Source organism: Cryptomeria japonica, chromosome 3, assembly GCF_030272615.1.
Source record: "Cryptomeria japonica chromosome 3, Sugi_1.0, whole genome shotgun sequence".
Classification (NCBI taxonomy): domain Eukaryota; kingdom Viridiplantae; phylum Streptophyta; class Pinopsida; order Cupressales; family Cupressaceae; genus Cryptomeria; species Cryptomeria japonica.
In genome coordinates, this window is record NC_081407.1 from 201,813,434 (window position 1) to 201,840,789 (window position 27,356).

The 27,356-nt window shown below is 38.1% G+C and overlaps 1 protein-coding gene across 1 annotated transcript in view; it reads right to left on the reverse strand.

Annotated features, from left to right (window-relative positions):
- Positions 1 to 3,135: 3,135 nt before the first annotated feature.
- LOC131034219 (long chain acyl-CoA synthetase 6, peroxisomal) overlaps positions 3,136 to 27,356 on the reverse strand; it is a 70,770-nt gene continuing 46,549 nt past the window's right edge. The window contains exons 13-23 of the mRNA XM_057965611.2: positions 20,371 to 20,459; positions 20,160 to 20,248; positions 6,996 to 7,125; positions 6,749 to 6,867; positions 6,515 to 6,638; positions 6,149 to 6,235; positions 4,154 to 4,257; positions 3,965 to 4,050; positions 3,736 to 3,822; positions 3,558 to 3,644; positions 3,136 to 3,419 (exon numbers count right to left, since the gene is read on the reverse strand). Of these exons, the coding sequence (XP_057821594.1) occupies positions 3,324 to 3,419; positions 3,558 to 3,644; positions 3,736 to 3,822; positions 3,965 to 4,050; positions 4,154 to 4,257; positions 6,149 to 6,235; positions 6,515 to 6,638; positions 6,749 to 6,867; positions 6,996 to 7,125; positions 20,160 to 20,248; positions 20,371 to 20,459 (1,098 nt within the window). The 3' untranslated portion in view covers positions 3,136 to 3,323. The remainder of the gene's footprint in view (positions 3,420 to 3,557; positions 3,645 to 3,735; positions 3,823 to 3,964; positions 4,051 to 4,153; positions 4,258 to 6,148; positions 6,236 to 6,514; positions 6,639 to 6,748; positions 6,868 to 6,995; positions 7,126 to 20,159; positions 20,249 to 20,370; positions 20,460 to 27,356) is intronic.

Consider the following 27,356-nt stretch of genomic DNA (forward strand, 5'->3'; position numbering starts at 1 on the left):
ATGAGGAAGGATGTTGCAAACTTTGTTTCTCAGTTCTTAGACTACTAGCAAATAAATTTCAAGAACCAACATTCTAGAGGTCTTGTGTACAATTGTTATAATTGAAGTGGATGTGGGAAACAATAAAATGGATTTTATTGTTGGATTATTCGAATCCTCTTGTCAACACAATCATGTTATAGTTGTGGGCGATAAATTAACTATGGTTGCCCACTTCTATCCTACCAAGATATCTTATCATTCTCACCCAATGGTTAGTGTGGTTTAGGATTATATTGTAAATCTCATTGGTATATTCCATGGACCATTACATCTAACACATAGCACGTATTTAATTCATGCTTTTGTATGACCTTTTTGTAAGCATTTCAAATTAGAGCCAATTTGATTGCACCCCATCACCTTAAAACAAATTAGATTGATTTAATAAACTAAGTACCTATGGACACGATCTGGGAATAAGGTGGAATAATAATCATGTTGAGAGGACTTCCTCTAGATCATTTTTTCTTACAACAATGATTGTCATAGCTCAAATGAGATGGTGCCTTATCACACACTTTTAATTGGAGCTAAGAAACATTATTACATTCAGATCAAGGTAAGATAGGGAGATAATTGGATTGAATTAATTGGAGAGGTGGGCAGATATATTGTTAAGATCAAACATCACCTCAAGTAGATGCAAGATTCATTAAAGAGTTATGTCAATACCAAGAGAAGGGACTTGATTTAATATATAGGTAAAGTGTTTTTGATGATGAAAATACATAAGAGCACCATTAAGCATGACTAAAGCTCTAAACCCACCACAATTTGTGGATCCTTTTGCAATTTGAGGGATCATTGGACCTTTTTCTTATCATATTATATTGCCTCCTAGCTTATATGTTTTTCTATGTTTGGACCAGCTTATAGGTGAAGTAAGATGAGGAACAAATTTTGGTCACAAGTGTCTTATTACTTAGAGGAGCATGCAACAAAATTATGTCCTATTTCAATGGGAGCAATAAAATGAGTCTTCTATGACTTGGGAGGAGGTAATAGTACATTTGAGCTTGTGTTGGAACTAATTGCTTTCAATTTTGATTTTAATGCACAAAAAAACCAAAACTTCAATAGAAATATGGATGTCATGAAGATCTCATTACAATTATTGATTAGATAAATAATTCTTAATCTTGTTTATGACATGATTCCAAACTTGGAAATATATAAAATATATTGATTAGCTTTGGAAATGTTACATATTTTCAAAATTATTGAAATTAGTAACGAGTATTGACATCCACTATTGTTTAAAGTTGCAATTGCATAACATTATTTGTCATTATTGCTATCCACACACCTTGGTATAAGCAAAGACCATAGTTGTTGGACTTATTGACCTTTATTGATAATTGACCCCAGGTCAGCTTGAAAATATTTTTAGGCAATCAACCGTGGACAAAGCCCTAACGAGTCTCATTTACTCTATTCAAAATATATCTTTCCCAAACACAACATATTAACCCTTAAAATATGTGTTTCGAAAAAGAAATATTGACCTTAAAAAATAGATTTTAAGTATTTCAATAAAAAGCTAAAGATTTGACATTCGTCTTTTTTTTTTTTGTATGCTAGATGTATCCCCGCAACCCAACCTACCTTACCTTGGGCTTACTTTATTGCCAAGTTGGGTTCAGGAAGGGACAATTTGACATTCATCTTTTTATATGTTGTTACCTTTCACTAGGATAACTATAAGGATTGTTATTAACTTTTTTATTTGAAATCTTTGAAAAATATTGAACTTGTGTTTTGAATCAATTTTGTAAGATTTAAGATATAAGTTAAATTAAAACTTTAAAAATATGTTTTAAAATTAGTAACAAGTAGTGACATCTATTATTGTTTAAAGTTGCAATCACATAACATATTATTTGTCATTATTGCTCTTCACACATCTTAAGATTAGCAAAGACCATAGTTGTCAGACTTGTTGACCTTAATTAATAACTGAAGGCCAAGTCAGCTTGAAATTATTTTTATGCAATTACTCTATTCAAAATAACTCTTTTAAACATAACGTATTAACCCTTAAAAATATAAATGAGATTTAAAGATTTTTCGATAAAAATCTAAAGATTTGACATTCATCCTTTTATATGTTGTTATCTTTCATTGAGATAACTATAAGAATTGTTATTAATTATTTTGATTTGAAATCTTTGAAATTGTTGAACTTGAATCATTTTCATTAAGAGTTAGGTACAGGTTAAATTAAAACTTTCCATATCTTTTATACCATTTTTAACAGTAATATAATCCGAAATTTGATTAAAGAATCTCATTTATAAAAAATGAGAATACAACAGAGCTAGAGATCTTTAATACAATTAAGGTAGATAACTTGGATCTACGAACATTATAATAACTCTAATGATAGTTCATATTAATATTATGTACAATAAGTCATTCCTAACCTATCTAATTATTCTTTATAAACCATTATGTACCTCCAGTGTACTTATAAGAGTTGTCATGATTCGTTAAGTAGTACGAGCTAGCCATCCTTTTTCAAAAAGGTAACCTTACCTTGAATAGTTATACAGAAGAGACATAAATTTCCACAGTTCATGATGATTATTGTGTTGTGCTTTTGGATTCAACTGCATGTAATTTGTTTGCATCAACATTTCCGATCACACTCCATGATCCATCATCAAGATATAACACCTGTTGAGAAAAAAATGAAAAGGTATGCACATTTGGTTGCTCGGGTAGGCTGCTTCGTTATTTACAAGAGTATATAAAAAAATCAAAGAATAGAATGTCCAATAAGAATAACCATGAGGGATAGAAGTAATCCTTGAAAAATGTGGGTTATCATCCCAGTTCCCACAGAATTTATTGTCCTCAAGAATAAAATATAATATAGATTGTTTTTTATTTAATGTTCAACTTTAGTCAAACAAGGGCAAGGCTAAAACAACAGAAGGAAAGTATGGGCACTATTTTAGCAAATCGAATGCATTATTTGAATAGACCGTGAAAGAAAAATCTGTATAGGACCGAACTCCAAGTCTCCAACTGGTAATTTTCCCGAGTTGAAGTCCTTGAAGAGCAAGCAGTGTTATATCATGCGTCTACAAGTGGAGAACAAAATGCAACTTTATTTATCATTTCGAATCAAATTCTAAGGTATAGGGAACCTTCTGTTACATGAACATGATGTTGTAGTTCCAAAATGAATTTATCAACTGCTTTCAAACTAATTTTTGAAAGGGGGAAAATAATTTAACTAGAAGTGGAATTTTACAACTTCTGAGCGTATGAACACTTCACAAACTACTTCGTGGAAGAGAACTCTGCTCAAGAGCAAGATACATGTCTGATATGGCTTTTGCATACTTAGCTTTTGCTTGTGGCCTTTTAATCTGCAATATGGAATGGCATTGTTTAGAATGTAATTGCAAAAGGCCACTGGGTTATATGCTTCATCTTGAAATTCAATGATATTGCAAACCAAACAACCATGTTTCCAATAAACATGTTAAAGGATATTTCTACATTACCTTTAAAGTTGGAGTAACGAGCCCGTTTTCTAGACTGAAAGGCTCTGCAACTAATGTAACCGCTTTTACAAACTCAAATCCTCTTAGCTGCACACTCACCGAGAAAAAGTTACAATGCATCTCAAACAGTTTAATCTATATAATAGAAAATGCTACTTGAAAAATATCAAAAGTGCACCTGGGCATCACGGCCAAGAGCATCCATGTCTGCCAACACAGCCGCCTTTGCCCTTGGATCAGAGCAGAGCTGACTCAAATTCTCAAACTGCACAAAGGAATGCGGCAAACAACATTGAAGAAAGAAAAAAATCAAGTATACATGTACGGTAGTCGAAGTATTCTCGACTGCACAACAATATTAACAGTTATTAAGCTGAGAATCTAATCAATTTTCTTATGTGGACTACCTTAATGCCTTCGGATGTAGCCCATTCGTTTAAAATATCAGGCTCCACAGAAGCAATCGCCACTAAACTTGAGTTTAAACTATCACCTGAACCATTCATAGCTGGTTAGTCAATACCAGAATCGAAGAGCTTGTAATATTTCAAACAAACTGTGTAGACAGACCAGCGAATGTGAGAGCCGTTATATACCATATACAAAACACTGTGCAATAAATTTGCTCTTAGCATAAACATTTTCAATTTTTTCAGGAGCTATATACTCCCCTTGTGCCAACTTAAAAATGTTCTTTTTCCTGCACTCAAAAACATCAAGATGAATCTCAATAACCAGTAATTTCATAAATTCTTATTTATAAAAAAATGGGAATTTCAGTTATAGGCAAAACATAATATTTTCATCAGATGCAAAAATCTTAAATAGTATAAACAATTAGCAGCTTAATTATTCTTCAAAATGGTCTAATATTAATTTCTGTATCAACTCCCTTCTCAGAATTGCATAGCATAATCAATGGCTTTTTCTCTCTAGATCTGATAGGCATTGATTCCTGGGAGCTGTGGGGTCTACTATCAACTCCAAGAGTCACATGAACCAAAAACAAATTAAGCTATAGGATTAATTAGAACCTTTCCTTGAATGACAGCAGCTCCTATTTTTAATAATCATAAGGTCATAAAAGTTAATCCCAACCACAGTCTACATGTGACAAACATCAAAATGAGAAAATGATTTTAATGCATCTCCTGTTTAAGGACCAAGTACTTGGCAAACATTACGTGGAAGATCCTAACAAATATTTATCTACTGAGAGGGCCCGCAAATCATTTTCTCATGAGGAAAAACCTGCAGTTAAGTTGTTCACAAGCCAAAGTTGAGTGACGCCTTACCAATCTCCTCTACAGAAAGTCAGTCATCAACGATTATTGCAAAGGTGGAGGCAGAAAAAATTGCTCAAAATTTTATTCATGCAGAACAGAAGGATGTTTTGATTCATGAAGAAAGAAAAGAAGAATTTCAAGAGGTTGAATATGAGAATAATGATGTAACTAGTCAGGCTAAAAATTTTATGGATGGCCTTGCTACCATGGAATCTGAAAATGGAGACAGATTCTGAAAGCAGAATAAAACAGGAGGTTGATTCTGACATCAATTCAGAAGACAAAGATGCAGACACAGAAATATGTGAGGCACAATCAATCTTCTGGATTTGCGAATGCCAAAGCTACTGCCCTTCTACAAGTGACTTGTCAGCTGAATCTTCAAAAGTCGAAATTTCATCCATATTTGCCTAGAAGAATTCTACATCATATGTTTCTTCAAATGCAAAATCAGCATCAAAAACAGTGAATGCCACATGAGAACGTGATTCTGCACCTGTGGACCTAAACAGGAGGCTTGGTTAAAAATGCAAATGATGAAAAAATAAAATAAATATGGGCTACGGTATTTTTGGTTATTAAATAGCAAACGTTTAGGTGAGGTTGCTAAATAGCAAATGTTTTGTTGTAAGATTCTTCTTTCTTTTCTGTTTCATGATTTATGTCAGGCAGGGGATGTCAGAGGGACATCAGGGATGGCAGGCTGTCCCCAATTGACAGTCATCAAAGTGGGGTGCCCCGGGAAATATCCCCCAAAACATCCCAGGGACAGTCCCCAGGGTACACTGGAAAACATCAGCTGACAGTAATTATGATTAGAACAGAAAATAATATATAATGATGAACAGAGTTTTTTAAAAAATCATGCATACACATACTCATTCACCTGCTTTAGAAGATATGACCTGAGAAACAATGTAGTGTAAGAGAATCCTTAACATGATCAATTAGGCAATAAAATCAGGGGCATGATAACTGAATATCACTAAAAAATAACATCGTGCTAAGCATTCAACTTATTCAAGTATGCAAGGGAGAGCCAATGGCAGTTTAGCTATATTCTGAAGCAGCTATGTTCACGTTGTGCAAGTTAAGCACACACATAACTCCATGAGATCTCAGAATATAGCAATTCTACACTTTGTATTTGGGCCCAGGTAAAAGTCCTCTTTTTGAAAAAATATAGGCCAAACAAAAAACAACATATTTTTCACCACGAAAACAGCAACATAAACACTTGAGAAAGCAACTTGGTGAAAAAAAAATTAAAAGCAAAAAAATTAATTCTTCTGAGAAGGATTCTACCTATCAATAATCTTCAATCGCCCTCCAGGAAGCCATAGCCCTATATCTCCAGTGTGCAACCAACCATTTCTATCAAGTATCTCCTGACTAGCATGATGTATTCATGACACATGTAAATGTTCGATCAGTTCAATTCACAGAAACTACAGAAGATATTGTTTTGCTTATTAAATTTAAATTGAAAATAGGAATGATGCAAAAATCAACTATTAGTAGCTGAAATCATCTGTATTGTATGCCAAACAATAGGAATTCACTGAAATGATGCCAAAGCTGAATTTGTGCTCTGATTTTTGAGATCATATAAAAAAACAGAACACAAAGAAATTGATTAAACAAATGCCCAGAAAAATAAGAGATTATTACGTTTGAATATCATCTTTATAATATCCCTTAAAAACAGAAGGTCCCCTCACACAAATTTCCCCACGAGGATATGGTTTGTCATCAGAGGTGTAATTCATTTCAGGAACATCTTCAAGTTTTACCTCTGCAGGATAAATAATAGTAAAAGTGGTTAGAATAATAAAATTTGTCTTAACAAATTAAAACAATATCCTGATCCATCAAAAAACAAGTATAACAGCTACTTGTACCCACCACAAGAAGGATTAGGAGGTCCCACATGACCAGATAAATTGTCACCTTCCTCGGAAAGGGAGATCAAACATGTTGTCTCTGTCATCCCATAACCCTCAGAAACTCTGCCGCCAAAACAACTGCCAAGGAACACATATGCAACATTATACTTAGAATAGAGACATATCTCTAGTATATTTATAAAGGCAGCTCCAAGTAGATGAGTACAACCAATAAGAAAGAAAACCAATACTGGACATGAACATACACTCTCAGAAAGTCTATCACTTCAGGAGAAATTGGTGATGCCCCTGAAACCATCATGCGGATGCGGCCCCCAAGTTTTGCCTTGATTTTATTAAAAACTAACTTGTCCCAAATACCTGATGGTGCTTTTCCTGGAAATGAATAGGTCAGCTTTCCAACCGTCAAATGATGCTTCAGTCATTTCTAATTATTCCCGCAAATTTTTACGGATAAAATTGTCCAAAAAGAAAGGAGCGAAGCTTGGCACTACAAAATAAAGCTTCCTTTCCATTTAAGTCTATGAATGATACAAAACATCCAATCAACTCAAACGTATTAACATAGCCGGAAATTTGGAAAATGATCATGTTCTATTTCAGCGAAGCAAAAAGTTAGAAAGCTTTGAATTTTATAGATGGTGATCACCAAAACATTAATAATAGGGTTAGTATAGATGGTGATCACCAAAACATTAATAATAGGGTTAGTATTTCATTACTAAAAAGTTTGACAAGAAGCATTCAAGTTTATTTGCCAAGTATGATTCTCTAAAAGCTCAAGCAGTCCCCATGGAGTTAAAATAGGCCATAAGTCATTCATGCAGTTACAGTCGCCTGCCTTGGATGAGAATTACTTAATTTCAATAGACAAATTGGAAGTCATTAAAAAGGTGGTCGTTAAGAACAAAATTTGAGAGATAAACTCCATCCTTATTCCTCAAGAGAGCTTGAATAATTTTATTGCGTTGTCAATTTTAAAGTGTAAAATGAAAAAGAAAGACATGACATCAATTATAGATAACATCAAAAACAACCTCCTCTGCTGCTGATTCACTCGGCCATACTGTCAAAATCAACAGTGTGGATCCATCTAACAACATTGTGGTACGTGTAATCTTTAGCATATGAACAAATAAAACACCAAACCCCTTTTATAGCTTTTGGAGGAAAAAGAGCAATTTGAAAATTATAAAATAATTCATTTTTCCTTAAAATATCCTTTTTAAATAATAAAATGATTTTCATGTGCAAGTCCCTTCACTTTTCCTAGTCATCCATTTTTGAGGGGACATAATGCAACTTTAATCAAATGCATCGCTTAAGTTAATAATTTAACATTAAACATTAGATCTTAAGTGTATATTTTAAATACTTCAACAGAGTTGGAAAAGCATGGTCGAGGCTTCAAAATCCAAATTTGATCATGCCACGATGTAACTGAAGTACTGGGATGATGACAGGTGCCAACTCGGAGACTTACTAAAAATAGACATGCTCTCCAAGAAATTTTGAGAACACCCCAAGGGTTCAAAAACACTTTTGAAAGTGTTACAACAATCCATAATACCAACAACAGAAACCAAGAAATATTGAACTTGTGCTCTCCAAGATCTACGGAGTCCCCTTACCGATACCAATTAGCCTACAAGTAGTTGAAAAATAGGCTAACGGTTGCCAAGCTGACTAGGGATGAGAAGGGGGTATTATAGTTCCAAAAACAACCTAGCTGTTAGATTGTAGAAATTCTAGCTCAAAGATCTTCTACAAACTAGCTAGACTTCAAAAAAAGTCACAATTTCTTTTTTTTTGCTGCTAGTTATGATTCTTGAGATTTACCCAAATCATGAACCATAGAAAAATGGCACCAAAAAAGCCCTTGATTTCATGAATTTTAGACAGGTGTGATTTCGACCAAAAAAAGAGTTGCAATTTTTCTAATAAATTCTTGTGCAAGATGTGACCACAATTTAGTAAAAAAAAAAACTTCACAATCCTTGCACAATTTTGGTCTTTGGCACCTTCAAAAAACCTTCTTTTCACTACCAAAAAATGGTGCGATTTTTCTTTTGAAAACAAAGATATTTTTTTCCCAAAACTAACTTGCAATTTCCCTTTGGAAACAGTAATGCAATTTTTGCAAAAAAGAACCTAAAATGTTTACATGTGAATCCTCTACACCACTCTAATAGAACTCCTTTTCATGTGATCCCCTGATCTAATACCATGTTGTTAAAACAAATAGGTATGCAGCCATCATTATAGATCATTGCCACTCTAATTACAAACGACAAGAGACAATTACCATTGACACCTAGGAACCGAACTTTGCTTTACTCATTTTGGCACAAATAATTTTGCAACTAATACAATTTCACAACCTTGTCACTAGTTATCAACAAGAGGACATTGCTTGTCCTCCAACATCCTATGCCTCTGTCCTTCAATTGGTTTGCTGCTACTTAGCAAAATTGGCTTTTAGGCTCAGTTTTAGAGTGACTCCCCTCAAGATGGATGTCACATACAAGCAATAGTGAATCCACTTACAATTAGGGATATTTTATTTTTCATTATTTTTTGACACTTTTCGATTTTCACAAACATACTTTTGACAACAATGCAATGAACGGCTCATACATTGAAGAAGAAAAATGGACCCTATTCTAAACAAAATGATACCACCTGACTTTGACTTGCTTTGACAACATACAATATTTTATTGGACTTTTATGCTATGACACAACATATCTTTAAAAGAAGTAATAATTTCAATTTGAGACACTAAGGCAACAATAAATTTAATAACAATTTAACTTCAGTTTAGAAGCTATCAATAGACACTCAATCTACAAACGTAGGCTTCAGAAACTAAACTAAATAAAATAAAATTACTGATTTAAATGACTTAACTGAATACTAATGACTTAAATTACCAATATAGTTACAAGCAAATTTTATTTAACAGGAATGTCTAAGACTCTAAAATGTCAGCCATTGGTACTAAATACAACCCTTCCCAAATACTCCAAGTTGACCTAGTGGACAACACTAGAACCTGGAGGAACAAGCATGTTGCTAAATGTAGACGAGCCCCATTTGAAAAAAAAAAAACTTTCCCTATTGCAACTGAATTCAGTTGAGTTGCAATGTATTTTCAGACCTTGGTACATCAACCTGCACTGAGTGGTCAACGATAAATTCACCCAAGTACCGGGGAATTGATCTTCGTAGCATCACCACCAAGTTGTTTCTTTCCATCTTGCAAGCTAGCAAGATCAACAATTGTTGGCACACTAGTGAAATCCTCAAAATTATCACAGTTGTAAATGGCTGACTCAAGAACAATTCTAATAGAATAAGAAAGCGTATCTATCATTGGATCATTGAGAGTTGTAAGGCTGTAGTACTTTCCAAACTCACTCCCACCAGGTTTTGGAAGGCTGCTCAAGATGTCTTCTTAAGCACTTTCAGTTACCATGATAAAAATCTTGCACTTGACAAAGCTAAGAACAACAGCAGCAACGCCACTCAAGCCAAGCTATTCTTATTCCAATGATAAAATAAACTCACCACAGACTAATCAACCAAAAAAGGAGTGCTCTCAATTCTCTTCACAACCGGAGTTCAAAACTCTCGAAGTACAGCAACAGAATGAAAAGACAAATGAGGAAAAATATTAAAAGGGGTAGTACAAATTACACAGACAAAACTAGCGCTAAAGAGGGCTAGGGTTCAAGTAACTCTAAGGAGAGGAGCCACAGCAATTATATGCATATTGGCTCATGGATTGTACAATGCTCTGATACCACACTAGTTTCAGAGCTGAAATGATTCTATTCATCATTTTTCAATAATACTGTAATACATAATACTGATTTATAGGAGTTACAACTCCTATATTATAGGAGAGTTCCTGTAAGCACTCCTTTAAATAGATACTCACGGAATAAAGTACACTCACCAAACCATAACAAACACTCAACAGGATTAAACAAAACTCCTTACAAACTAACAAATAATTATTGTATTTATCCTAAAGACTAAAAAAACTAGCTACTGGAATATGAATGATGCAGTAACTCTAATATGGACAATACTGAAAATTTTCTGGAAAACTTCATTGTTCTTGACTATTTTGAATAACTGTAAAGGAATATGGTGGATGTTATCATGTCAAATAATTATGTGACTTGTCACAAAATGCTGCAAGCATTGGTTTTCACTATTTTATGGTGTTGAAATCTTTCATAAGAGACTGAAATCTGCTGATATTCCCTGGAAATATTCAAAAATGGTACTGGAAACACTGCAAACCTGTATAAAGAAGCATGCTTCTGCAGGGAAATAACAGAATTGAATTGCTTTGCATCGAAATGATGAATGGCATGCATATGTAGGCATTTAATTGTTTCAAAGCAAGCTTTTATCATGTTTTTTTTACTTTCAGCTGACTAAGGAAAGAGAGTAGAGGAGAAAAATAGTGACAACGCCAAGGCAAAACAGGACCAATCTTAAGTTGTTTGAAATTGTTTCAACATGGGTTCCCTTTTCATATGGCAAGGCCCTCACAAAGCATACTTGGAAGAATTTGTAGGTGACTAAGTCACCACATTTGTGTGCCTAGGTGTGTGCCTAGCTCTGACTAATGTATTTCTCATTTTTGAATTTTTCTAAAGCCTTGAGCACTAAAAGCGAGCGGCAAAATCCTTCAGAAAGCTTGCCACCTTTAAGTCCTTTTATATGCTGGCATGGATCACTAAGAAAACTGCCACTTTTCATTACGCTTGGCCAGAAGTGTTAGGTGGCAAAGCCACTTAAAAAGAGTACCTTGCTTGAACTGTAACCTTTTTGCATAAAACTGATTGCTAGCTCATTTGCCATCGTTTTGAGTGGTGTTTATGTTGCAAATATGAGTTTGTGTTGTCATTGATGTCAAACTTGTTGATAACTTTAGTCCGGATGTGTGTTCAATTGTCAAACTTGTTGATATCTTTGGTCCAGATACATGTTCAGCTAGTGCAATAACAGAGGATTAGTTTAGTGTTCATGCAGATGTGTTGGAATTGATTGTGAATGATTCAGATGGTATATCCAGTTCTATTTTGGCTTTTTCGGAGCTTTGGAGAAGATCTCAGTGGTCCGCAGTTGGTATTGGCTAAGTGTGACTGTTTCGGTGAACAATTTGTGAGAGTATGCTCAAAATTTTGGTATGCAATGTGGTGCATTGCTTCATCAGTTCTTGCAGTTGTAGTATGATGTTGGTGGATGCAAATGCTACATATATATCTATTTCTAGGTTCTCATTTGATTCGCAGTGAAGCTATGTTGGTCGGTGTCTCGGCTTGTGTAGTGACAGAGTGATAGTTTGCAAGAATGTGATGCATTCCTCTCCCTTCAATAATCTTGGTGGTGCGGTTCGATAGTTTATCTATGTTGGTGTATGATGATGCTATGTGGTGCATCGGCAAGTGTTGTTGGTTGTTCGCATCATGTTTTGAGTTAGTTTGGTCAGTGGGTATTAAAAGTTTTATCTCTTGGAGCAAAACCATGATGTTTCGGTCCATGCAGTAGCGTGTGAACTATAGGCATTGATTTGGGATAGACATGATGGTGTGCCGACATGGTGTGATGCTTCACACACCTCACTCTACCTTCCACGTCGCCCTAAAGATTATTTTTGGGCTGATTATTTATATTTGCACATTACATATAATTAGGCCGACCTAATTGATGTTATTTTAATTTGCGAACAGTATATAAAGGATGAAATCATTTTGGAGGATTAAGAACAAGTTGAATGTGGTGTGATTGAGTGATATCGTGTAAGTGCCGAGGTGCACAAGTGCAATTGACTAGTGATGAAGACAGTTTCAAACGTGTATTAGCAGTGGACTGTAATCAGCTTATTAGAGGATGTGGTTCTCAACAGTTCAATCATATTGATACTTTTTTCTCAAATGCTTTGTATCTTTCCTTGAAGAAATGATCTATCTTGCCCTGAGACTGTGTGTCTCAGTATATAAGTCCCCTGTATTTTGCCCTAAGTTTGTGCACCTCAATCTTTCAAGTCCATATCAAGAGCAGTGAGCTTCCTTGGCCTTGAGCCTAAAACATTGTAACCTACTTTTAATATAGTGGGATGGTTTTTCACTCGTTGGGTTTTCCACGGAAAATCCCTATGTTCATGTGTGATTGCTATTGTGTTTTTCAGTTCTTTACTTATGCTCATGTGGTAAATGGAATGTCGATTTGTATCAAATGTGTCAAAAGTGCACTTCACTTACACTTTTGCCACATTCTAACAATCCTTGGTGGAAATTTTAGGTGGCAATGCCACTCTAAAAGTGCACTTTTATTTTTGACTGTTTATCTTTCTGTAGGTGTATTTTACTTGATACTATGCCCTATATTGAATGGTGTTTGGCATGTCTAACTCGTGACAAAACCTTATAAAAGGTGTGCCTCTCAAATTTTCCCTAGGACATTTCTTTGCTGCTTTGCTCTCACGTCTGCTCTATTGTTTTCATCTTCCCCTGCAGAAGTTGTTAAGTTTAAAAGACTGGGAAAAGACCGACTCTTGCAAATTAACAAGGAATGGATTGACACAATTTGAGGATCATTTCACAACAAACTTGACAAGAAAGCAGCATGGAAATCAAGTTTCATAGGGATACCAACATGGTCCCTGTAAAAAATGTCATGACATAACCATGTAGAACAGTGTGATGTCCCCGATATAAGTAAATAATACTTTATTGTAAGGCCCAAATTTAATAACACATCTTTCGGGCCCTTTATTTAATTAGATTAGTCAAGTCTTAGTTTGGTCGTGTCGGCCGTTTGTAACCCTTTGGGAAAGTTTCCGGAGCCCATATTTATGGCCGAGTCTGTCATTTGTGTTGGAATGAGAATTTGGTATTTTCTTTGTCTGTGCGAATTCCAGTTGGAGTTCATTTGTTAGCCATTTTGGAGGTGGAAGATCCTCCCTACTTGGCATTCGCAGTTTCGGTGGGAGTAGCTCCTCACCCTATTCTGCTTCTGTTGGAGTCGGTGTAATCTATTGTGCATTCATTATCAATATAATTGCTTTTTACAAGTGCGAATCCACAGGTTATTTCTTCGGCAAGTAAAATCTCTCATGTCTGGAATATTTATAATCTTTCCCCTTTCTCTATGCAACACCGAACTGTCACTTGCATTGGGCATACGGTGTGTACGGTGTATTGGCTATACAGTGAACAGTTGTCGTGTTGTCTATACGAGGTGGTCCGTACGGTGGAGGGGTGTTCGTACGGTGAGGAGGGTGTTGACCGTACGGGAAGGTGTTGGTCGTAGTGTCTGTATGGTGGAGGGGTGTCTGTACGGTGAGGGGGGTGTTGACCGTACGCGAAGGTTGTCGTACAATTGGGGGTGTCAGGGGTCAATTTCAGTATTCTCTGTTGTTGACCGTACGGGGAGGTTGTTGTACGACTGAGGGTGCCATCGAGTACATTACAGTGGTATCAGAGCTGGTGATCTTGCCAGCCTGTTGGGTAGTGGATGCAAGTGTACACTAGGACCTACCGTTCGACCGACCGAATGGGGGAACCACAAGATCCTACAAGAGAAGTCATGGCACTATTAAGGGAGCTAACCAGAAGCCAAGCTCAGCTCAACGACACCATAGCTAGAGGGGAGCAACGACAAAAAATCATGGAGGAAACCTTACGACAATTGGCCTTGGGAAAAATGAATGGAGAACAGAATGGGCAAGGCGATGATTCGGTCATTGGAAGGTCAAACATCCAACGCTCACATTCACGGCCATTGATGCCGACTTTTCCTCAGAAATCAGAAGCGCCACGCGAGGAGCAAGAACCCACCTTTCAGGAGTTGCAAGCACAGTTGAACCAAGATTGGAGGGATGCAAATCTCGAGGGGGACATATCCTTCAAGGATTATGCTGAGCTCTGGATGAAATACTCAGGCGGTAGAAGTCGGGGCCATTATGGTCACTATAACAATGACATCAAGTGGAAGGTTGGCAAGGTCAACTTGTCATCCTTTGATGGGACCGAAGCAACCTCGGCACGAGCTTGGGTTCAAAAAGCAGATACCTACTTCCAACTCAACCCAATGCCTGAAGATGAAGCTATCAAGTTTGCAGCACTTCACCTGGAAGGAGTCACGCACGAATGGTGGCATCATGGGATGGTCACTCTCGACCATGACCAGATAACTTCCTAAGCCGACTTCACAGAGAAGCTCATAGATCGATTTGACAGGAAGGATTCAGAACTCAACTTCAAGGAGTTAGCGCAACTAAAACAGTCGGGACCTGTGGACAGTTACATCACAGAATTCCAGAGACTATCCGTGTTGGTAACAGACATCTCAGAACAGAGATTGGTGGTCTTGTTCATAGACGGATTGATGGAACCACTGAAAGGTTGGGTGAAAGGGTTCAACCCCAGCACGCTCACGAAAGCAATCAAAAAGGCTCGTAACATGGCAGCATCTTCATCTTCCAGAAATTTTGCACATACCAAACCACCTTTCGTTCCGAAGGAGAAGGATAATAAACCCTTTCCGACGAGGTCATCGCTCGATGAAGCCACAAGACAAGAACTTAGAAGGAAGGAGCTTTGTTTCACATGCAAGGAGCCATGGGAACCAGGACACCGATGTTTGGGCAAAGGAAAGATTCACTATATCGAAGTGATGTCCGATGGAGAAGAGGAGCATGAGGAAAGTGAACCACCAAGGGAAGAATCTGCTGAAGAAACCAGCCTAGCGGAGAGAATCTCTACATTGGTACGGAGGGGAGGCATCATTGCCACACTTGCGGGTACCCCGAGGGGCAATGTATTTAGGGTACGTGGTACACTCCAAGGGCAACGAGTCCTTGTAATGCTCAACAGTGGGGCCTCGCTCAACTTCATAAACTCATCACTCGTCACCCGAAGGGGTTTGTGTACAAAGGAGCATGAAGGGTTCGATGTCAAGGCGGCAGGAGGCAATCTCCTATCATGCACTCACCTAGTTCCGCAACTGAGCATCACCATGGGAAATTACACCGTGACCGACGACTTCTTTGTAGTAGATCTGGATGACACGGATGTCATATTGGGCATTCAATGGATGGAGACCCTCGACCAGTACACGCAAAGCTTCAAAAGGATAGAGTTCTTATTCGAGGTGGATGGCAGGAAGGTGGTTCTCAGAGGAATGTTGAATGGCGGCCCGAGGGAGATTTCTGCCAAACGGATGGAAGCCATCTTCAGACATGATGAAGTAGTCTGGACAGCACATTGCTTGATCTTGACAAAACCTGTGAAAGAGCAACCGACTTACTACCAGGATGAGGAACTTCAGTCGGTTTTGGATAAGCATAGTTTGGTCTTTGTTGATATTCCACCTAGTATAACCCCACACCGACGGTTTGAGCACACCATCGAGTTGGAGGAAGGAGCAAAACCCATTATCACCATACCCTATCGCCACCCGAAGAAGTTCAAAGAAGAGATAGAGAAAACGATCCAGGAACTCCTCGATAAAGGATGGATCCGGCCCAGCTCTAGCCCATTTGCGTCCTTTGTGGTACTAGTGAAGGAGGACAGAACTCTCAAAATGTGTGTTGATTACCGTGCACTGAACAAGAAGACTATCAAGAATAAAATCCCCATCCCCAGGATCAATGAGTTGTTGGACGAACTACATGGCACAGTCTATTTCTCCAAGATTGATCTCCGCTCCGGCTACCATCAGATCCGTATGAGGGAGCAAGATGTGGAAAAGACAGCCTTTCATTGCCATTACGGACACTATGAGTTCTTGGTCATGCCGTTTGGATTAACCAATGCTCCGACCACTTTCCAGTCCTGCATGAACCACATCTTCAACAAGCAACTGCGTAAGTTCCTACTAGTATTCTTCGATGACATACTCATCTACAGCAAGACCTGGGAGGAACATGTGGGACATTTGGATGAAGTATTGGGGATTATAGAATCGCAATCACTGTATGCCAAAAGGTCCAAATATGAATTTGGAATGATCGAGGTCCTATACTTGGGTCACCTCATCAGCACCCAGTGGGTACAAACAAGTTCACCAAGAGAAGATTCAGGCAATTTTGGATTGGCCTCCACCCAAGACTCTCTTGGAGCTGCGTGGATTTTTTGGATTGTGCAGTTTTTATAGAAGGTTTGTGAAAGGATTTTCACAACTTGGGGCAGCACTGACGGATCTGACAAAGAAAGGATCCTTCCATTGGAATGCGAAGGCACAACAGACCTTCAACAAATTAAAAGAAGTTACGAGTACGTGTCCAGTTTTGGCACTACCAGACTTCACTCGCCCTTCCATCCTAGAGTACAATGCCTCAGGAGAAGGCAATGGAGCAGTGTTGATGCAAGACCATTGCGTTCGAGAGTCGGAAGCTCTCGAGAGTTGAGCGGGTGTACTCCATCTATGACAAGGAGATGCTCGCCATCATGCACGCACTAACGAAGTTTCGACAGTACCTCATCAGGGCAAAGTTTGTTGTACGGAGCAGAGGGATCTAAATGGACGACAACAGAAGTGGGTGAGCAAAGTCCAAGCATTTGATTTCGACATTGAGTATGTGAAGGGCAAGAATAACTTGGTAGTCAATGCCCTGTCAAGAAGGCTTGCCATATGTTCTTTATCCCAAATTTCGGCAGATTGGAAGGAACACCTGTTGGTTGAATACTCCAAGAATACTTTTGCCTGCGAACTATGGATGGTCAAGTGCAGGATGACTGATACAAGGTGGTTGACGACATCATTTACTACAAGGACAATTTATCTGGTACCCGAGTCCAAGATGAAGGAAATGCACGACTCTCCCTTGGTCGGAAAACCGGGATACTTGGAAGGGACTTAAGAACAATGTCCTGCGGTATGTGCAGGAATGCTCCACCTGTCAACAGAACAAATCTAAGCACACCTTACCGGTCGGACTATTGCAACCACTGCCGATCCCCGACCAGAAATGGGATAGCATTTCAATGGATTTCATTACTGGGCTCCCCAGAGTGCAAGGAAAGGATTGCATTTTTGTCGTAGTTGACCGCTTGACCAAGTATGCTCATTTTTTTGCCATCCCCACAGGATACCAAGCGGTTCAAGTGGCCGAGTTGTTCTTCCGTGAGGTATTCCGCTTACATGGTCTACCACGAAACATAGTCAGTGACAGGGATAGCTGTTTTCTAAGTACCATCTAAATGGAGTTATTTCAGTTGACACCAGCTACCATCCGCAGACAAACGGACAGACCGAGATTGTGAACAAATGGTTGGAGGGTTATCTCAGGAACTACATCTCAGCTCAACAGAAGGCTTGGGTTCGCTGGTTACATTTGGGTGAACACTATTACAACACCACTTATTACATGTCAATAGGCATGCCACCTTTCAAAGCACTGTACGGTTATGAACCTTCTTCATTTGTTGATCTGGCATTGGGAGACAGTCGTGCATCGAGGGCCAAAGATTGGCTTCAGGAGAGTTTACACATCCTGACATCTCTCAAAGATAACCTGCAGAGGGCTCAGAACCAGCAAAAGATGTATGTCAACCGACACCGGGTCAAGCGAAATTTTGAGGTGGGCGATCTGGTATACCTCCAACTTCAATCGTATAGACAATCCTCCTTGAAGACAAGTGGTAAGGAGAAGCTGAAGTCTCGTTTCTATGGACCCTATAGGGTGGTTCAGAGGGTGGGCGAAGTTGCCTACGAGTTGGAGCTTCCTAAGGGGAGTCGGATTTACAATGTTTTTCAAGTGTCATGTCTCAAGAAGGTCGTCGGGCAACGCGTCATAGTGTCGAAGGATCTGCCACCCATCGACGAACAAGGAAAACTAATTCTGGAACCGGCGGAGATCATTGATGTCAGAGAAAAGAGGCTAAGATCACGCACGATCAAGGAGTTCTTTGTGCGCTAGAAGAATCTACCCATCGAGGATGCCACTCGGGAAGGCGAGCAAATTTTGGAGCATCCACGTCTGCAATTGCTTGAGGGCAAGCAATTTTTGGCCCGAGAGGACTGTGATGTCCCCGATATAATTAAATAATACTTTATTGTAAGGCCCAAATTTAATAACACATCTTTCGGGCCCTTTATTTAATTAGATTAGTCAAGTCTTAGTTTGGTCGTGTCAGTTGTTTGTAACCCTTCGGGAAAGTTTCCGGAGCCTATATTTATGGCCGAGTCTGTCATTTGTGTTGGAATGTGAATTTGGTATTTTCTTTGTCTATGCAAATTCCAGTTGGAGTTCATTTGTTAGCCATTTCGGAGGTGGAAGATCCTCCCTACTTGGCATTCGCAGTTTCGGTGGGAGTAGCTTCTCACCCTATTCTGCTTCTATCGGAGTCGATGTAATCTGTTGTGCGTTCATTATCAATATAATTGATTTTTACAAGTGCGAATCCACAAGTTATTTCTTCGGCAAGTAAAATCTCGTGTCTGGAATATTTATAATTCTTTCCCCTTTCTCTGTGCAACACCGAACTATCACTTGTGTTGGGTGTACGGAAGGACCGTATGGTGTATTGGCCATACCGTGGACAGCTGTCGTGTTGTCTGTATGGGGTGGTCCGTACGGTGGAGAGGTGTCTATACGGTGAGGAGGGTGTTGATCGTACGGGAAGATTGCCGTACAATTGGGGGTGTCAGGGGTCAATTTCAGTACTCTCTACTGTTGACCATACGTGGAGGTTGTTGTACAGCTGGGGGTGCCATTGAGTACATTACAAACAGATTAAAAATAAGTTTTACAAGCAGCTATAGAGAGAAAAAAATAAACCAATTTAGGATTTCAAATCAAAATAGTGATGAAATAAACAGTGAAGACAGCATATGCTAATAAATATACCACTCACAAAACATGATTTGTTATGAAATGTCAAACGCAGATATCAATCTTATGTAAAGAGATTCCCTAACCCAACCATTGTCTATCACCATAGGTCACATGGACAGAAGCTATTTTTTTAGAACTATTGTTCTTCCACATCATAGATCAGTAAAAAGACATAAGCATATGCCATCAGTGCATAATGTAAAAACTTGAAGGGTTAATACAAATAGTTACACAAGAAAATGAGCACAAAAAACATCTCTATTTTAAGATATTTGAACATAGGAAGTACAACAATTATGATGCTAAAAATGTAAAACAATAATCAAGATGGCTGATTAATGGGCCTTAGACCTACAACTAGTAACTCATGGCTTAATATCACAATAGGGATAGCTTCATCAGCTTTTATCTTGTTTAACCATTAAATGTATAAAAAACATACGTATTCACCCTAAACATCACACCAATGACCTGTAAATAAAAAGATTTCAACATAACTATTAAACCAATAGGAAACAAAATATATTCACAACAAACATCATACCTTTCATTATTGCCTGCTTCTTAGCATTGAATGCAACATTGAAAAGCCGTTCTTTTATAGATCCAGACATCCTTACAGAATTCAAAATTCTATTACAATAGAAATGATATAATTAGTCACACTGATGTCCATTGCATTCCAAGTCCCAGCAGAGCTAGAATGGAGCCATTCAAATCAGCTGCAATAAGAGCAATTAAAAATTAACATTTACCCAGAATATATTTTGTTGTAAAGTCGAGGTACACTAGCAAATACTGTAGGTCTCAAGACTGCTAAATCATCCATTAGCAACTGATGGTCCTGCAATAAAACGATGCCGACTCTCAGCATGAGGAAGGAAATAAGTGTTTCATAGAATCCACTTATTTGGTATAAGTCCTTAACAAAACAAAGTGAGCAATAGACCACAGTATTTTATATTTTTGATATCCACCTTGAATACTTCTGCAGCATAATTCCAAGTTGAATAAGTTTCTGTTTGATCTTAATAACTTAGTGGGTATAAATAATATTTTATTTTGATGAGTAAAATTTTAATTTCAAGGTACAAAGATTTTACAAAAGAATTTCAGCAGTATGGTAGCCAGCAAAACTAGAGTTACATGACAACAAGGACCTACCAATGAATGCATCAGCAAAAACAAATTAAAAAAAAAATCTAAAAATTTCATGCCAATAAAGACACCATTAAATTATATCTACACTCATATACAAGAGCAGAGACAAATAAAGTGTCAGAGAAACAGTAATCAAAAGCATCAATATTACAATTCACAATACATGGTCCTATGTAGGGTCATCAAGATATCCAATGTACAAACCAGATTTACAAGAATTGCCAGGTACTTGGCAGACTGCCAAGGCTTGAGACTTGTTGTCAAGTCCTGATGAGTCTTACCAGACTCGGAGAGTACCAATAGGCAGACTCAACCAATCCCAATGGGAAGACTCAACAAGCAAAATCACTTCGTAAACATCAAAAAAGAAAATAGAATTGAAAAACTAAGCTACATACCCTAAAGAAAAATCACTTGATGACATCTTGACTTTAGATCCAAGTTTGTAAAGTACTTCGCATGTTGGAATAGGTCCAATTGGTCATCTATCTTTGGTAAAGGATACTGATTCTTAATGGTGATCATTATGAGAGCACAGCGATCAATGCACATTTTCTAAGGGTCATCCTTCCTCACCATAACTAATGGTTATCCGCACGGTAAAGTGTTAGGACACATCACACACTACTCCAACAACCTTTTAAGTTGTCATTTCACTTCATTGCTTTGCATTAAGAATTGTCCATACAACCCAACGTTGGGTAGAGGACATTCAAGTTAGTGAGTCTCATGCTCTACCTCTCTCTTAGGTGCCAACCCCCTTGGTTCTTTAAATCCCTCTTCAAAGAATGCCAGCCATTCTTCTATCCCCTCATCCTTCTTTCCACTATGTGCTCATAAAGAAATTCCTTCTTCTTGCTTATTCTTCCAAAGTAAATGACAAAATTGCTTGGTCTCTTGTAAGAGCTTGAGTGCTCAATTGGAACTTACCATGTCAACTTGTGCTCTACTTTGATGTCCCTTGATGATTTGATTTTATCCTTTGACCTAATGGTACTTGTTCGCCCTTCTCATCAATATTACATCTAGCACAAATAAATATGGGCTCCCCAGTACATGTCAAATGCATCAAGAGAAATCACATTTTCTTCAACTTCATCTACATATTGTGCATTAACAACAGACTAAAATTTGAACTTCTTATTCACTTGAATTTCTACACCCTTTATAACACAACCTAATGGATAAGAATGCTGATCATAATGTCTTCAAACCAAAGAAACGGGAATCGCCATGAATCGCCTAAACTCGGCAAGTCCGAGTCTGAGTCATGCTCGCCGAGTCTCTGGGACTCAAACTCAGACTCATCCGAGTCTGGCAAGCAAACTCACCAAGCTCGCCAAGTTGGCGAGTTTGTCTCAAACTCGCCAAACTCGGCAAGTCCCGAGCCCCAAACTCGGCTACTGCTTGGGTTAAGTAAAATGACAAAGAAAAAATGAATGCGCCCGTCTTTGTTCACTACAACCTCCGCCTGAGAACGAGAAAAATTAGGGTTACAACATGTCAGCCAATAGAAAAATAACACCCGACGCCTTTATTAAATAATAAGTTTTTTTGGCCTCGCGGGGCACTGCCCCTCGACCCCACCTTGGGGGCGCTACCCCCAAACCCCCATCGAAAAATATGGGGGCAAACTGCGTCGATAGAAGTAGGGAAAATTTAACCTCCGAGTCTGACACTGATTGGATCGACCAGGTAGATATAGAGGCTGAGACTGTAGCCATGGCAGAGGAGGAGCAGAGAGCACGAGCACAGACAAGAGATTCAAAGGCAAATAGTGACACAGATGTTCCTGATATTGGTGAGCATGGTATGGTGTCACGGGGAGCAGCTATGGCTGTCGAATCATCCAGGACCTACCTTAGACGCCTTCATAGGGGGCCTGGACAGGAGGCTCTGCCGTGCAGGCTCCTCTGAGCCATAGGCTTGTAGTTGTATTTACCTTTGGTATTTGTATGAAACATTTGATGATGATCATATGATGACATGGATTTTTTATTCCATGAGTTTTGTACTATTGTATACATTTGACAATATTTATATATCTATGTTTGTTATTTCCTTCAGCTACAATTTGCGTTTATGCTTATGTGATTGATGTATACTTGTGTATGTAATCAAATGAGCCAAGTTTGATGATGTTATTGTGTCTTTAAGGTGTATTCAATAAAGGGTGCCTAAAACAAGTTTTAAATCTTTAAAAATCTCTAAATTTCTTGAGTTTTTCACTTTCCCGAGTCCAGCCGAGTCTGACTCCGAGTCCCGAGTCCGAGTCTGATTCGGCCTTGCCAAGTCCGAGCCAAGTCCGAGTCCTGTTTCTTTGCTCCAAACCAAGCTTCTTAACCATATCAACTGAAATTAAATTACACAGAAAATTGGGACACACAAGTGCTCTTACCCTTGTTTTCTTTACTTCGAATTTTAAACTAAAATGCTGGTTCATCACTTCTTGTTCTTGCTTACTTGTGACAATCCTTGTGACTATACAACCTGAATTCCCATCTATGTCCAAACATGCCTCTTGCACCTTCATAAGTCATCTCAAAACGATCATGTGTGATGTGAATCGGGTCTAAACAGCCTAATTAAATAATTAAATTAAAATATAGTCGCAACAATTCCAAATTCGAGAAAGTCCCTAAAATGCCTTGTGATATAATGGTTTGTCAAAAATATTTGGATCTCCTCACCCTTAGTGTATATAGCTTTCACTCATTCTATTTGAGCATCGATTGCTTGAATCACGAACTTCAGGGACTGTAGGGTACATGGTGTCCAAATAATGTGTGCATACCTTTCCTCAACTAAAGCACCACTTGGAGCCCTGCAATTTTCTCATTGTCCATAATGACTTGAAGTTTGAACTACATTTTCAGAACCCGCCATCTCTATGAACTCAACGAGGATTTTAGAAATGAATTTTGCATCATTGATTTGCCCCTCACAATCAACCGTTTTCAAAAGCATTGCCCCTTTGGGGGACACCACAATAATATTTATTAAAGGTCAGTTTTTGCAGTCTTTCCATCGATCAAAAATAATACTTGTTTCAATCCAAGAATCCCTAATTTGTTTGAGTGATGTCTCTACAAAAAGAAATCGTCAATAAGGTGGTGTGCACCTTTTCCTACCTAGGACCTGTGAAACCAGAAGGTGCATTATTGATTGTCGTAACCATTTCCCACCAATATGGTGATCTCACAAAGTTGAAAGGAAAAACACTGGCATATATGCAACATGCAATTTATTCCTCTACAATGTCTCTTGTTTCATTTTGAAATGCCTTAACCAATGAGCCTCTTTTGCAAGGAGAGGGATCTTCTTCTTGGATGGAGGGTGTCTCCAAGAAAGGATGTCGGGAGGCCATTACTAAATTTGTAGGTGTCTTCATTGATGTTTTCCTTGTTAAAGGATGAGATTTAAGTTTTGTTGTCTCACTCACAGCATCAACTTCTTCTTGTTCTTTAATGAATGCCATAATTTTTTCTTTTGCAACCCCTTATTATTTCGCCCTTCACATACTTTAATCCCATGCCCAACTCTAGCACATAAATTATTAAAATAATGTTGTAATGTTTCTATAATGGTCATCTAAGTCTCAATGGTTTAGTTTCTTTTTAGAATGTTTTCCTTTGTGTTTCTATTCTCAATCATTTCCATCATGGAAAGATCATCTTGTAAACTCTTTATAAGGAGCCTTCCATCTCCTTTTGTAATAATCATCTTTATCAATAATTTTACATGGTATCGGAGCAAGTTTAATTTTTGGCAAAAAAATTTAAAAAGTTTCTAGCTCCTACCTAGGATTTTTCCATAAAAAAATTTAATCGAGGGTGCATATTTTTAAGGTTTTTTGTTGAGAGACCAACGGGTTTTCTACCTACACATTGCAGAAGGGTTTCTCTAAAACCAAGGGTTTTCTTGCTGAAGGAATCACGACTCCGTGTTTTTTCATAATCAAGGACTTCTTTAAGAAGGAAATTGTGCATCCATTTCTAAAAATTGCAGGTCATTTCCTTTTATTCCCACATAACAGTTTTTTGTGGCCTTTTTTGGACCTGGCTGTGTTATTTTTTCCACCTACGACTAGTTATATCTGCAACAGACTTCTTTTATTTTCACATCGTTTTTCTGTGACTAGTTGGTTTGTGCCTTGGGTCACAACGAGAGGAATTTCTACCATTATTTAGTCTATATCTAGACAATTTCCGATGGGATCCCATTATGACAAGCCATTCTTTTTTTTATAGTTGTTGGTTGATGCGCAAGGGTACTCATATTTTTGTGCATGGGTTTTCAACTTTTCCATCGTGCGAAGGTATTTTTATTTTGATTGTGGCTCTATGTCTGCACACAGCTAGGGTTTTGGCATAATAGGGTTTCAAGTTTTTCACGTGAAAATTCTCTGAAGTTTTTTGTCAATTTTTTTTTAACAAAAATCGTGGTCATGGGTTTTCATTTTTTGCACAATTTTTTCACACAAAAATCGTGGGTTCTTTCTTTATTGGAGGGTTTTCTATTTTTTTTCCACAAAAAATCATGGGAGGGTTTTGTATGACTTTTTCCATAAAAATCAAGGAGGGTTTTGCATGATTTTTTCCTAAAAATCGCGGTAGTGAGTTTTTACCATTTTTTATGAAAAAACGAAGGTTTTTGATGATTTTTTCACAAAATCGTGTCGCATTGAGGATTTGACAATTTTTCCACAAAATTGTCTTGTCTTACAGCAACTTTAAGTTTTTTGCCAATTTTTTATTACGATAATAGATAGTTTCTATTTATTGTTAATGGTCATCTACTGTAATATTCTGTGAATACTTAGTTAGATGTTAGCTAGAATAGAATGTTTCTATTCTTCACGATCGTTTCCTAAGGAAACATCATCTTTCTTCTTGTATATAAAGATCTATTGGTCGCTGTTAATATTAAGCAAATATTTTACCAATTACTTCGTAATATGGTTTCAAAGCCTGAATAAAGAATTTATGAATTCTTTTCTAAGATTTTTCGGGCCTCTTGGTTTTGCTGCAGATTTTCGGAAATTTTTTCTTTTCAAAAGTTTTTCAAACAAAATTCATGAAGAATTTTTTCCGTTTTTTTTTTATCTTCTATTTTTCGAGGTTGTTAAGGACTGTGTTCATCCTGTGTAATGGAATTCTTCCTGATTGCATCTATCTGGCGAGGGTTTTCGGCATTTTTCGGCACAGTACAGACCCGCCATTTTTTCTGCAACCTGCAACTTGGTCAAACCTGCGTTTTCTGACATTCGGCTAGGGTTTTGACCCTCCAGATTCAGTCGAAAAAAAAAAAATTGAGCATAGATTCATGGTGGGTTTTCAAGAGCTCAACTGGGCTATCGTCTGTTTTTTATGGGTGCCTCGATTTTCGAGCCAACGGATCCAGATTCTGAGAGCATATTCTTTTTGGGTTTTTCAAGCTCTCTTTTGGGTGCCTCTTCATTTTTTTGGGTCCTCTGACATTTTGCCTCGAAGTACGTGCCTTCTCAGTTTTTCACAAAAATTTGTGCCATGGCATCTCTGACAAATATTCTGCTCGAGGGAAATCAGAAGTTCAAAGGTCGAAACTATAGCACGTGGAAGCAGCGGATGCTAACCATCTTCGAATATCATGACAGCGATCAGGTGGTTCTGGATACTACTCTGCGTCCGACTACAGCTGGTCCTGATCAGGTTGCATATGACCAGCATAATCGAGAGGCAGTGATGCTTCTCAAATTATCTGTAGCTGATGATCAGCTCCCTCAGATTCCATCCGGCAAAACAGCTGCCGAGATATGGGCGCATCTCAAAACCCTACATGAGACTTCTTATAAAAGCAGGGCCTTCTTTCTCAAGAACACTCTATTTTCTATTGTCATGGATGAGCAGAAATCGCTCCAGGATCACCTGAATAGGATTCAAGCAATCCGTGCTCATTTGCTTGCCATTGGACGCAAGATGGAGGAAGAGGATATTGTGGTAATCACCCTTAAAGGTTTACCCAAGTCCTACACACATTTTATCGAAATTCTCAACATCACTTCTACTGGTGTTGATCTGAAGTTCACAGATCTTTGCACACTTTCGCTTCAGCAGGATCGGTTGACCAAATAGTTCGATAGCAGCTCCACCTCCACCTCCACAGAACAAGCCTTTGCTACTAATTCTTTTCACAAGAATAAGGGCAAGTCTCATTCTCAACAGAAACCCTCTGCTCCTGTATCAGAAGACTCCAAGAAAAAGAACATTCAATGCAAAACTACTGCCACAAGTATGGTCACACGAAGGTTGAATGTCAGAAGCGCTTAGCTGCCCAAGCTAGGCAATCTAGTTTGCAGCCAAAAACGAACAATGCAGAGCACACTGAGCAAACAGAATCTGCCTTTTACGCCTTCATGGCTAAAAGACCCGCAGATCATGTCAAATCGTCTGCCTGGTATATTGATTCAGGTGCCTCTCGTCATTTCACCCACCGTCGAGACTAGTTCACTGAATACCAACCTTATTCAGATTCTGTTATATTTGGTGCGGGGAAGAATACACGGTTGTCGGCAAAGGCAACATTCAAATTCAATCTGCTG